This window comes from Acipenser ruthenus, chromosome 43, assembly GCF_902713425.1.
Source record: "Acipenser ruthenus chromosome 43, fAciRut3.2 maternal haplotype, whole genome shotgun sequence".
Classification (NCBI taxonomy): Eukaryota; Metazoa; Chordata; class Actinopteri; order Acipenseriformes; family Acipenseridae; genus Acipenser; species Acipenser ruthenus.
Window position 1 is genome coordinate 6,830,621 of NC_081231.1, and position 12,001 is coordinate 6,842,621.

General features: G+C 43.2%; 2 protein-coding genes across 2 annotated transcripts in view; one reads left to right on the forward strand and one right to left on the reverse strand.

The window, feature by feature from the left end:
- The window catches only part of LOC117424012 (butyrophilin subfamily 1 member A1-like), a 403,039-nt gene that overhangs the window by 73,676 nt on the left and 317,362 nt on the right, over nt 1-12,001 (forward strand). The gene's annotated exons all lie outside the window — the stretch shown is intronic.
- The window catches only part of LOC131709362 (nuclear factor 7, ovary-like), a 50,592-nt gene continuing 40,393 nt past the window's right edge, over nt 1,803-12,001 (reverse strand). Inside the window, exon 14 of the mRNA XM_059011838.1 lies at nt 1,803-2,815. Coding sequence (XP_058867821.1) covers nt 2,271-2,815 — 545 coding nt within the window. The 3' untranslated portion in view covers nt 1,803-2,270. The remainder of the gene's footprint in view (nt 2,816-12,001) is intronic.

Genomic DNA, 12,001 nt, shown 5'->3' on the forward strand with positions numbered 1-12,001 from the left:
ACTAAAATAAAATCAAAAACAACGGGCACAAATGGATTTTTTTTGGTAAAATCTCCCAGATGTTTTAAATACAAAGTGAACATATTTACCATGTACGCTGACTAAAAATGACAATTTAAACACATCTGAACTGAATCTGCTCTGTTTCTTTCAGTATTTCTAAATCAGACTGGAAGTAACTCTGTGCTCTGAGGAGGGGGGATATGTAAACTAACTGGAGTGTTGTGACAGGTAGCTGAGTGGGTATGTTAGGACAGGCGTAATGTGGTGTAAATCAAGAGACTCCAGTCCGTTATGCCGTTAAGCGCCTTGGTTTTATTTTGCCACACAAAGGAAACCAACAATAATGACGCCAGGATACACAGCAATGTGTAACCTGCTAAACTAATAATTATAATAACGCCGGGATACACAGCGATGTGTAACCCGACTAAACAAAGGGAAAAAGGGGTTGCAGTCCCAAAAATAAACAAACAACAAAACCAATCCGTCTTCCTCTTGTGATCCAAAACACGGGGGGGGGGGGGGTAATAAACCCAGCACTTCCGGGTTGTCGCTCCTGCGGCGTACTCCCGGAGCGTCCCGTTAGTGCTCTAAAAATACAAAGTGCAGAAGGGTTAGCACACAAATCCAAAATAGCAAAGAACCTGCTATCCAAATCCCTTCCTCTGTTTCTCTGCTCGGTTTCTCTCTCTCTCTCTCTCTCTCTCTCACGCACTGTACCTTGCCAGAAGGAACAGAGCCCCGGGCATTCCCCCCTTTGTACGCTCCGTCCCGCTCCCATTGGGCAGCGTGGGCAATCGCCGTTGACCAATGCGCGATTGCCACAGCGCTCCCCGTCTGGGTTGATGACGTTGCGCACCGTGGCTCTGCCTGTTCCTCCTCTCCACAGCCCTCACTGGTCGGAAGGGAGATCTAAAACAAGAATTCATTCTCTCTTTGTCACAAGTGTGTACAGGGCCTGCAATCCTCCACAGATCCCCACTCTGAGTTTCAAACAAAGTAGAGATATCATCCATTACTATTAAACAGGAAAGCTTAGACATACTAAAAAAATCCTCTCTTACCAGCGGTGTGGATCTGTAGTGCAGCCCCAGCTGTCTCCCCCTCCCTCCCTCTCCCCCTCCCCTCTCTCCTCAGCGGTGTGGATCTGTAGTACAGCCCCAGCTGTCTCTGTGAAGAATCTGCTCATAGTCCCAACAGGCTTGTTATTGTTGAGAGTTATGTGTGAAGAATCACAATTAAAATGTCCAGTTTAAGGATACAATTCATTCATATGTGTAATGGTCTCATTTAATCAGCACTCTGCTGTCATGAATGTCTTTCTTTTTACAAGTTCAAGATTGCCGAGGTAAACAATTGAGCAGTAAATCACACAACACTGTTATATCTTTTATACATTTTAACAAGAAAGATAGAAAATAGATGCGCTACAAAAACAGAACAGAAGATTCATATCAAAATAGCAGAAATCAGTTCACTGAGTTTAGCAATGAATATTATTCAGGGAGCATCTCAGCTTCAGTGTAAATATTGATTACATGGAAAATAATGCATTCATCTATTGTCTAGAAAGTCTATCATCATTATTTATTTCTTAGCAGACACCCTTATCCAGGGAGACTTACAGCTGTTACAAAATATCACAGTACAAAATTAGAGGGGGCAGGGAGGAGAGAAGGAAAGGGAGGAGAAAGGAGAGAGGGAGGAGAGAGGGAAAGTAGAGAGGATGGAGGAGAGAGGGAGAGTAGAGAGGATGGAGGAGAGAGGGAGAGTAGAGAGGATGGAGGAGAGAGGGAGAGTAGAGAGGGAGAGTAGAGAGGATGGAGAAGAGAGGGAGAGTAGAGAAGGCAGGGTGGAGAGAGGGAGAGTAGAGGATGGAGGAGAGAGGGAGAGTAGAGAAGGCAGGGTGGAGAGAGGGAGAGTAGAGGGTGGAGGAGAGAGGGAGAGTAGAGACGCAGGGAGGAGAGAGGGAGAGTAGAGAGGATGGAGGAGAGAGGGAGAGTAGAGAAGGCAGGGAGGAGAGAGGGAGAGTAGAGAAAGAGGGATCTGGAGATGGAGAGGTGGAGGGGAAAGAGAGAGGGAGACAGGAAGGGAGAGTAGGAAAGGGGGTGTAGAGAAATAAAGAGGAGGGGCTCAGGGTAAGAGGGTGGAAGAGAGAGGATTTCTTCTCATCAGCCCAGAAGAGTGCAGAGAGAGTGTCAGTGAAAGTGAAGAGGAGATTGTCTGAGCTGTTTGAATAGTTTCCTGGTTCAGACAGCAATGTGTGTTTAATCTGCAGCGCTGACAGGGTCAGGGGACTCCAGCACAAGGTTTGTATTCTCATCCCAAGTACAGAAGAATGGATAGAGTTTCTCATTGGGATTGAACTCCATGTCAGTGAAAGTGTAGATGTGAGATCTGGTCTCCACATTGTAAAAGGAGAGCTGCCCTTCCTCATAATCCAGATACACCCCCAGCTTCTGGGGCTTCAGGCTCCGGGGGAGGGGGGTCTCGGGGTCAGTGAGAGCAGTGAACCCGTATCCACTCCACTCCACAGTCCAGTAACCCTGCTGGGGGGTCATGCTGAACCCCCCCTTCCTTTCGGCAGACTCTCTGCTGATTCCTAATCTCCACCCTGTATTCCCCCCCACCTGCACCTGCCAGTAGCGTCTCTCCGAGGTGTACCCCTCCCTGCCCAGCACACAGAGCACGAGATCAAATCTCTCTGGAGTGTCAGGGAGACTCTGCCGTGTCTCTCCCAGTCTCACTCGTTTCCCCTCCGCAGACAGGATGAGCCAGGGGTGTGCTGTATCAGGGTCCAGAGTCACATCAACTGTGGAGCAGAGAGGAGACATCATCATTATTATTATTATAAACCACAACCTAAAATAACCTTAAAATGACGTCTAAGACAGATTATTATTATTATGAGCAGTATTATTATTATAAAATAATATAAAAGAGGAATGAATGAAAGAAGGAACGAATGAAAGAAAGAAAGAAAGAAAGAAAGAAAGAAAGAAAGGTGACAAAGGCAGAAGGTGAGCCTCTTACCTCAATTAAAATGAATCTTGAAATAATAATATTTACTAGATATAAATATTAACTAAACCCCGAGATCGCCTCGTACAGTAAAGTCTCTTAAATCGACAGGATGAACTCAAGCTGCAATTTGAAATTCCAGTTGGAATTGTAGCAGTTTTTCGAATTTCGAACTGCAGCAGTGTTCTGTTGTCATGGAAACCGCAGTGATCGCAATGAGCCGCGAGATACGCGATCCTGAAGAGGGGAGAAGAACAACACAAACTGAAAGTGTGAGAGAAAACCCTGACGGAGGCTCTTCCGTGACCGGCGAGTGAACAAGATCTGGAGCCCAAACATCTTAGCCTTTTCAGAGCAGCACACCCGAGCCGAGCCGAGCCCCCCCAGCGCGGGTGTGTTCACACTGCAGCTCAAAGAAGAAGCTGCCTGTGGAACGTGACGTCAGATTCCACGGACACGCGCGCACAGAGGAGTGCTGTGGATTTGTTTTGAGAATGGATCCCGAGGTCGGACTGTCCCAAACGATAAAGTACCAAAAGATTTCACACGAATACACAAATATGGGTTTGTGTTTCACATGCTGCTGACTGCAAATACAAACCGAATAATTTCATTTCATATTATTAAAGTTAGATTAACTACGACTAATAATAACTTTAAAAAGTTACAGATAGTATTTAAAAATGTCAGTAAACGCGTCAGAAAAATAGATTTAAAGCAGGCCTATTAAAAACAAAATATAAACGAAACACTAAAGAGATTTTTCTGTACAGCTTGTTTTTATACATGCAATGTTAATAGATGGGATTTTTTAAAATGACCGAATTGAATGTGATTTTCAGATACTTTGCACATTTCCAATATACAGAGTTTATTTCTTTATTTCTTTATTTTCTGTTAAGGGCTGGTTTATAAAGTAACCACAAAATAATATGCGCGATTACTGATCACTTTATTCATTAGAGAAAATGATAATGCTTTATATTGCGTGGCATAAATTAATATTAAACTGAAATTAAATGAATGTTAAATTGCATATTAAATTTACGTTCAATTATTCCTTGTTACTTTCCATTGACATTCAAGTCAGATTAACTGTATTTTCAATAAGGGGAAATTATTACATATTTTCAACGGTAACAAAACGTGATATAAATGGAGGTGACGTGCCATTACATTTTCAATCGATATTTGATTAACATTTAGCAAGAAACCAGCCAGTGCACATTTATTAAATATTAATTTAACATTCATTTAATATCTATCGCAGATCTATTTAATATTAATTTAACATTCATTTAATATCAATTGCATATCTATTTAATATTAATTTAACATTCATTTAATATCAATTGCATATCTATTTAATATTAATTTAACATTCATTTAATATCAATTGCATATCTATTTAATATTAATTTAACATTCATTTAATATCAATTGCATATCTATTTAATATTAATTTAACATTCATTTAATATCAATCGCATATCTATTTAATATTAATTTAACATTCATTTAATATCAATTGCATATCTATTTAATATTAATTTAACATTCATTTAATATCAATTGCATATCTATTTAATATTAATTTAACATTCATTTAATATCAATTGCATATCTATTTAATATTAATTTAACATTCATTTAATATCAATTGCATATCTATTTAATATTAATTAATGCCACGCAATATAAAGCGTTGCTGATAAATCCATGGAACCCAATTAATGAAGCAGCAGCAGACCTTGCAGTTCACACACTGTAAGGTTTGATTTGTCTCTGTTTGAAATGATCCCTGTCAGCGTTAAACAATTTAAAGGAGAAATACTTTCCAGAAGACAAGTCTCTGAATTCAACACATCGGCGCCGGTCGCTGCAGGTCTGTGACCAAGAACTGCATCCATTAAGACATCAGATTTACTTTTTTTGCGGTCTGACGCTTTTATTGTTATGATCTCTTATTTATTTTTAATCCTGTTTTATTATTTTTATTTTTTCACAGCACTGTTTCGCGCTGCGGTTTGGTCTCATATTTCTCAATCCCTGTGAAATCTTTTGGTAGACTGTATCGTTTCAGGCAGTACGAGTTAACCGCGCCCCCAGCCTTGCTCAGCACAGAGCCAGTACCAGATATCTCACGAGGCCAGAGTTTCACGGTTCCGGTTCGGCTCAATAAAATGACCCGTGTGAAAGTAGCTGTACTGTGAGAGCTCGGCTCGGCTCGGCTCTGGTGTGCTCGTGTGAAAAGACTATTAGAGAGCCCTGCAGCTACTGAACCGAACCAGCCTGGGGAGCCCTCGACACATCGCCATGCATACCGGCACCAATGCCCTGGGCCAGCGCGGAGACGTGGCCACAGCAGTGAGGAAGGTGTCAGAGAGAGCCACGCAGGAGTTCAGACCCCAGAGTTGTCATTTCCACAGAGCAGACACCCCCCACACATCACCAGTAATATCAATGCTGAGATCGTCTGGGGCTGTGCTCTGAAGCCCAGCGTCCACCTGGCACACCCCCCCACACTGAGCCCCTGATAAAACGAGGGCGTGGTTGTACAGTATTTGTTATCATTCTGTTTGTTTTTCTGTGGGTCTCTCGCTATATCGCAGCCCTCGATATATAGTGGATTTGTATTGGACCCCGACACCCGCGATATATCGAGTGGGTGTGTATTTGGAAAAACTATTTTGAAAATCTTTACAAAGAAACCCTACAAGAGGATTTTACTACAGAGCAAAACTTAAATCATTAGAACGATCTATTAAAGATAACCAGAATCCACTGGACTTCCCAATCTCCCCGCAGGAGCTAGCAGAGAAGCTCCAGGGACTCAAACCCAGGAAAGCCTGTGACCCGACAGCATCAGTACCGAGATGCTCAAACACAGCAGCCCTGAGCTGCAGAAGGCCCTGCTTAAATTATTCAACCTGGTACTACAGGAAGGCTGCTTCCCTAACATCTGGAACCAAGGGCTTATATCCCCAATTTACAAAAGGAGACAAATTCAACCCCAACAACTACCGAGGCATCTGTGTGAGCAGCAACCTGGAGAAGGTATTCTGCAGTATCATCAATACAAGAATACTGGCCTTCCTTACTGAACACAGTGTCCTGAGTAAGAGTCAGATTGGATTTCTACCAAATTACCAATGACCATATTTACACCCTCCACACCCTATTCAACAAACATGTACAACCAAAAAATAAAGGAAACATTTTCTCTTGTTTTATAGACTTTAAAAAAGCATTTGATTCCATTTGGCATGAAGGTTTAAATGATAAAATTCTACAACGTGGTGTAAGAGGTCAAATTTATGACAATGTACTCAGAAAACATGTGTGCAATAAAAATTGGCAAGAAAAGAACAGAATTCTTCACACAGGGTCGTGGAGTGAGACAGGGCTGCAGTCTGAGTCCAATACTGTTCAATATTTACATCAATGAATTAGCAGCGGTGTTGGAGCAGTCTGCAGCTCCTGGCCTCACTCTACACAACAAACAAATTCAATTCCTGCTCTACACAGATGACCTGGTCCTGCTGTCACCCACAGAGCAGGGGCTACAACAGAGCCTGTCAGTGCTAGAGCAGTACTGTCACACCTGGGCCCTGACAGGAAACATGAAAAAGACCAGAATTATGATCTTAAAAAGGGCAGATCTCAAAGAAGCAGGTCCCACTTCACTCTACACAACACCACCCTAGAACACACCACACAATATACATACCTAGGCCTGACCATCAGTGCATCAGGGAGCTTTAACCTGGCAGCGAATGCACTAAAAGAAAAAGCCTGCAGAGCTTTTTATGCCATCAAAAGGAGGCTTTATAAAATAAATCTACCTGTCAGAATCTGGCAAGAGTTATCCATCCCATTGTGCTATATGGAAGTGAGGTATGGAGTCCAGTCAGTCAACAAGATTATATAAAATGGGATAAACATCCAGTAGAAACCCTGCATGCTGAATTCTGCAAAAACATATTACAGGTAGAGCAGAAAACACCAAACCATGCATGCAGGGCTGAATCAGGCTGCTACCCACTGCTCACCAGCATGCAAAAAAGAGCACTACAATTCTGGATGCATCTAAACAGAAGTGAGCCAGACTCCCTCCAGTACAAGGCCCTTCTAACCCAAGAGCTCAGCCCAGGGTCCTGAAGCTCAATGCACTAACCCACACTAACACTAACCAGCTTCAGGACAGCTCTGCTAAAGCACTGCCAATCAGAGTCAACCAAACTGTAACACAAATCAAAAACTCCTATCTGGAACATTGGGACAAAGAAACAAAAACCCCAAATAAACTGGATTGCTATCGAGCCCTAAAAAGAGACTTTACTCTGGAGGGGATCTCTTCACTGTCAGAGATACAAAGCAGAGGCAGATCCTGACCAAGTACAGGCTCAGTGACCACAGCCTGGCCATTGAAAAAGGCTGACACAGGCAGACCTGGCTACCCAGAGAGAACAGGCTCGGTGGTCACTGTGAGACAGGAGAGGTCGACATAGAGATGCACTTTCTCCTACACTGTGAGAAATACAACCAAACAAGGGACACATTCCTTAAAAAAATGACTATTTCCCTCCCACACTTCCCACAATTGGCTGACCCAGAAAAACTGTCAGTCCTCCTGGGAGCGGGACACACAGCCCCACTGGCTGCCCAGTATGTGTGCGCCTGTCACAGCCTGAGGGACACACAGTGAACACTCTGCACAGGGCGTTACTTCAATAACACTACTCTGAGTTACATTCTATATACCAGCGGTCATTATTATTATTATTATTATTATTATTATTATTATTATTATTATTATTATTATTATTATTATTATATTTGTTAGAATTATTATTAATATCATAATTATTCTCATTGTTATTCTTGTTGTTATTGTTGTAATTATATTGTTCATATGATATGTAATGTAATTGCTTTGGCAATACTGCTGATGTCTGTCATGCCAATAAAGCACCTTTGAATTGAATTGAGAAGAGAGGGAGAGACTAGAGAGAGGAGAGGAGTGCAGAGAGAGAGGGAGGAAGAGAGGAAGGACTAGTCCAATGACCCCCCCACACTCCTCCACACACACAGTAGAGAAGGGTCGTGTCGTGTGAAGTTGTGAGGGGGTTGATTAGGGCGGGTTTGATCATTTTCAAAGCGATTTGCACCCCTGTCAAGGATGCTGGGTTCAGGATTAAAGGATTCAGTGTCATCTTACACACATGAATGTGGATCAGGGCAGACTGAGGCTGATAGGCGGGATTGATATTTGTTTTTTAAATGTGGAAGCCCACGCTCACAAGCAGCACTGCTTAACTCTTTAAGGACCAAACATTTATAATGTGGTTAACCCTTCACGGGCCCAGAATGACACTTCAGTATGATCGTGTTACACCATCACGTCCTTAAAGGGTTAATGGCAGTGTCAGAGACAACAACTAGAGTTTCTGAATGTTTAACTAGGAGTCCGGATTGCTGGTTATTACAATTTAACAAATCATCTCACAGTCTCTGTTTATTTCAATATCCTACCACCACATTCCAGCCCTGGGGATTCAAAAGCAAGAAGCAAAACACTTCTTCACTGTATCAGTGCTGTTAAACACGTTAGCTTGACAGCACAACAGTATCTATAGAAGGATATAACTGAGAGAACAACATGTTATTTTCAGTAAAATGCTGAAGTAAATGTATTTTTTAAACTCATGTTTAAATGTAACGGCTCTCAAGCATCGACTCCTCCTCTCATCATCGCTCAGTCTGGGAAGTGAAGCGTCAGTGAGCTTTCACAATGCCACTCCCCGGAACTACATCCCTCTTCTCTGAGTGGACAGCTAAACCGAGATCCCTGCTATCATTGGATGCTTCAAGTGTCCATTAAAGAAATGATTGATGTTATGAACTGGAGTGATTCCACCTATCACTCTCCATTTTGTTATATTAAATCTTGAAGCAGGCAATGACAGCGCTAGCAGGGCGGGACTTTTTAGTGAATTGGAACCCTCCATCCTAAAGTGAAATATGGGGACTGGGATTTAGTTATGATCAGTGATAATAAGCTCAGTTACCCAGAGATCATTGAAAGATCTCAGAGACCATGAGACTCAATAGAAAACCAACAGAAAGACAGGTATGAGTCACAGCCAGATAATACGCACCCTCGCTGCCTGGATGAAAAATGCTTTCCTGTTAGAAATGCACTGACGGTATGGAAGTCCGTATTTGTTTTTATGGGTGCACGTGCGTAGCTGCGTTCCAGTTATGTGAACCCCTGCCTATCAGCATCCATGACATTTTTATGAACCATTTCAGAATGTTCAATTTAAAACTAAATAGCTGCACAACTAAAATCTCATCGTTGTTATTTTTCAGACTCTCCATAGTGTGTAGAATGATTTGCGATCCTAATAAATATCACTACGCTGTATCAGCATCATGCACATCCCTATTTAAAACAGAACATGTGTGAAGAGTCAGGCAGGGACACATGGAGGTGTGACACAATCCTCACACTGTGTGAAGAGTCAGGCAGGTACACATGGAGGTGTGACACAATCCTCACACTGTGTGAAGAGTCAGGCAGGGACACATGGAGGTGTGACACAATCCTCACACTGTGTGAAGAGTCAGGCAGGTACACATGGAGGTGTGACACAATCCTCACACTGTGTGAAGAGTCAGGCAGGTACACATGGAGGTGTGACACAATCCTCACACTGTGTGAAGAGTCAGGCAGGTACACATGGAGGTGTGACACAATCCTCACACTGTGTGAAGAGTCAGGCAGGTAGACATGGAGGTGTGACACAATCCTCACGCCGTGTGAAGAGTCAGGCAGGTACACATGGAGGTGTGACACAATCCTCACGCTGTGTGAAGAGTCAGGCAGGTACACATAGAGGTGTGACACAATCCTCACACTGTGTGAAGAGTCAGGCAGGTACACATGGAGGTGTGACACAATCCTCACACTGTGTGAAGAGTCAGGCAGGTACACATGGAGGTGTGACACAATCCTCACACTGTGTGAAGAGTCAGGCAGGTACACATGGAGGTGTGACACAATCCTCACACTGTGTGAAGAGTCAGGCAGGTACACATGGAGGTGTGACACAATCCTCACACTGTGTGAAGAGTCAGGCAGGTACACATGGAGGTGTGACACAATCCTCACACTGTGTGAAGAGTCAGGCAGGTACACATGGAGGTGTGACACAATCCTCACACTGTGTGAAGAGTCAGGCAGGTACACATGGAGGTGTGACACAATCCTCACACTGTGTGAAGAGTCAGGCAGGTACACATGGAGGTGTGACACAATCCTCACACTGTGTGAAGAGTCAGGCAGGTACACATGGAGGTGTGACACAATCCTCACGCTGTGTGAAGAGTCAGGCAGGTACACATGGAGGTGTGACACAATCCTCACACTGTGTGTAGAGTCAGGCAGGTACACATGGAGGTGTGACACAATCCTCACACTGTGTGTAGAGTCAGGCAGGTACACATGGAGGTGTGACACAATCCTCACACTGTGTTTTGCCATCGCCTTCATTTCTCAGTTAATTTATGTGAATAAAAATATCAAAACAATTTTTCTACATCTGTAACTTACAGTAGTTTTGCCTTTTTACATTTGCGTCAACCCCCAATCCCCCTCCTCTCCTATCCTATCGTGGTGTTCTCTCATGTGATCGGTCCTCAACCAATCAAAGTGATGTGCATTAATCAACTATTTCCTCTAATGTGGAAGTAAAGACTGTAATAACACGTGTGAAAGTACTGTCAGGTGTACAGTTTGTTCAAGCAGTTTAGTTTATCGGGGAGGCTCCACTGGTACAATGTTGAACCACCTTCGACTGAGGCATCCACAGAGCATCACTGAAGGATCAGTCACTGCAAGCCAGGCACGGATTACACAGTTTACTCGCCCGCGGACTTGTGACCCAGTAAAAGCTGAAAAGATATCAGAACTAAATGCAGAAATGATTGCACGAGATTGCTTGCCCATTCGCACAGTGGAAGGTGATGGATTTCGCCAGTTGCTGTCTTTCATTGAGCCCGATTTACAAGGTACCATCATTTCCATCAGTACTAAATTGAATACACAGTCTGTATGACACTGTGAAAACTAACTTGCAAGAAGCCCTAGATAAAGCTACACACATACGCATGGCGACAGACTGCTGGTCATCAAGAGCACAAGATTCTTACATTTTGTTTCTCGCGCACTACATCGCTGATGAATGGGAGTTTAAAACTGCAGTCTTGTGTACAACAGAAATAGAAGAACGTCATACGTCTGACCTACTTGCCAATTTTGTTCAAAACGTAGCAGACTCTTGGAATCTTCACGGCAAAGTTGTAGCTGCTGTTCATGATAATGCTTCAAACATGCGGAGGCTTGGTGAAATGAGCTGCAGTGCTCAGGATCATGGTTGCACTGCACACTCACTTCAGCTTGCAGTTCAGGCTGGTCTTAAAACTGACCGCATCTCTCGCCTGCTTGGAGAAGCACGACATCTTGTGGGTCACTTTAAGCACAGTACTTGTGCTTGGAATGCGCTTCAAGAACAGCAACGAGTAATGAATCTTCCTCAACATCAGCTTGTTCAGCAAGTTAAAACACGCTGGAACACCGACTTTATCATGTTGGAGCGTCTCTTGGAACAAAGGTGGGCAGTTTGTGCGCTGTCTTCAGTGATAGGAGAATCACCAAGCTTACAGATGCCCGCACACTTGAAATGAAAGACGAGAGCTGGCAAATTGCTGAATCTCTAGCAAGCACATTAAAGCCGCTGTACTGTGCTACAACTGTTCTGTCTGGCGAGACCACTTCAAATGTGTTTGCATCTTTCATACATCCACTAATGCATGGGTTAATCAGCAACCATCTCGTTGTTTCAAATGAAGATTTGCCTTCCAATAAAGCGTTTGGGGCGATATAGAATGAAATGCACACAGTGATCTTCCC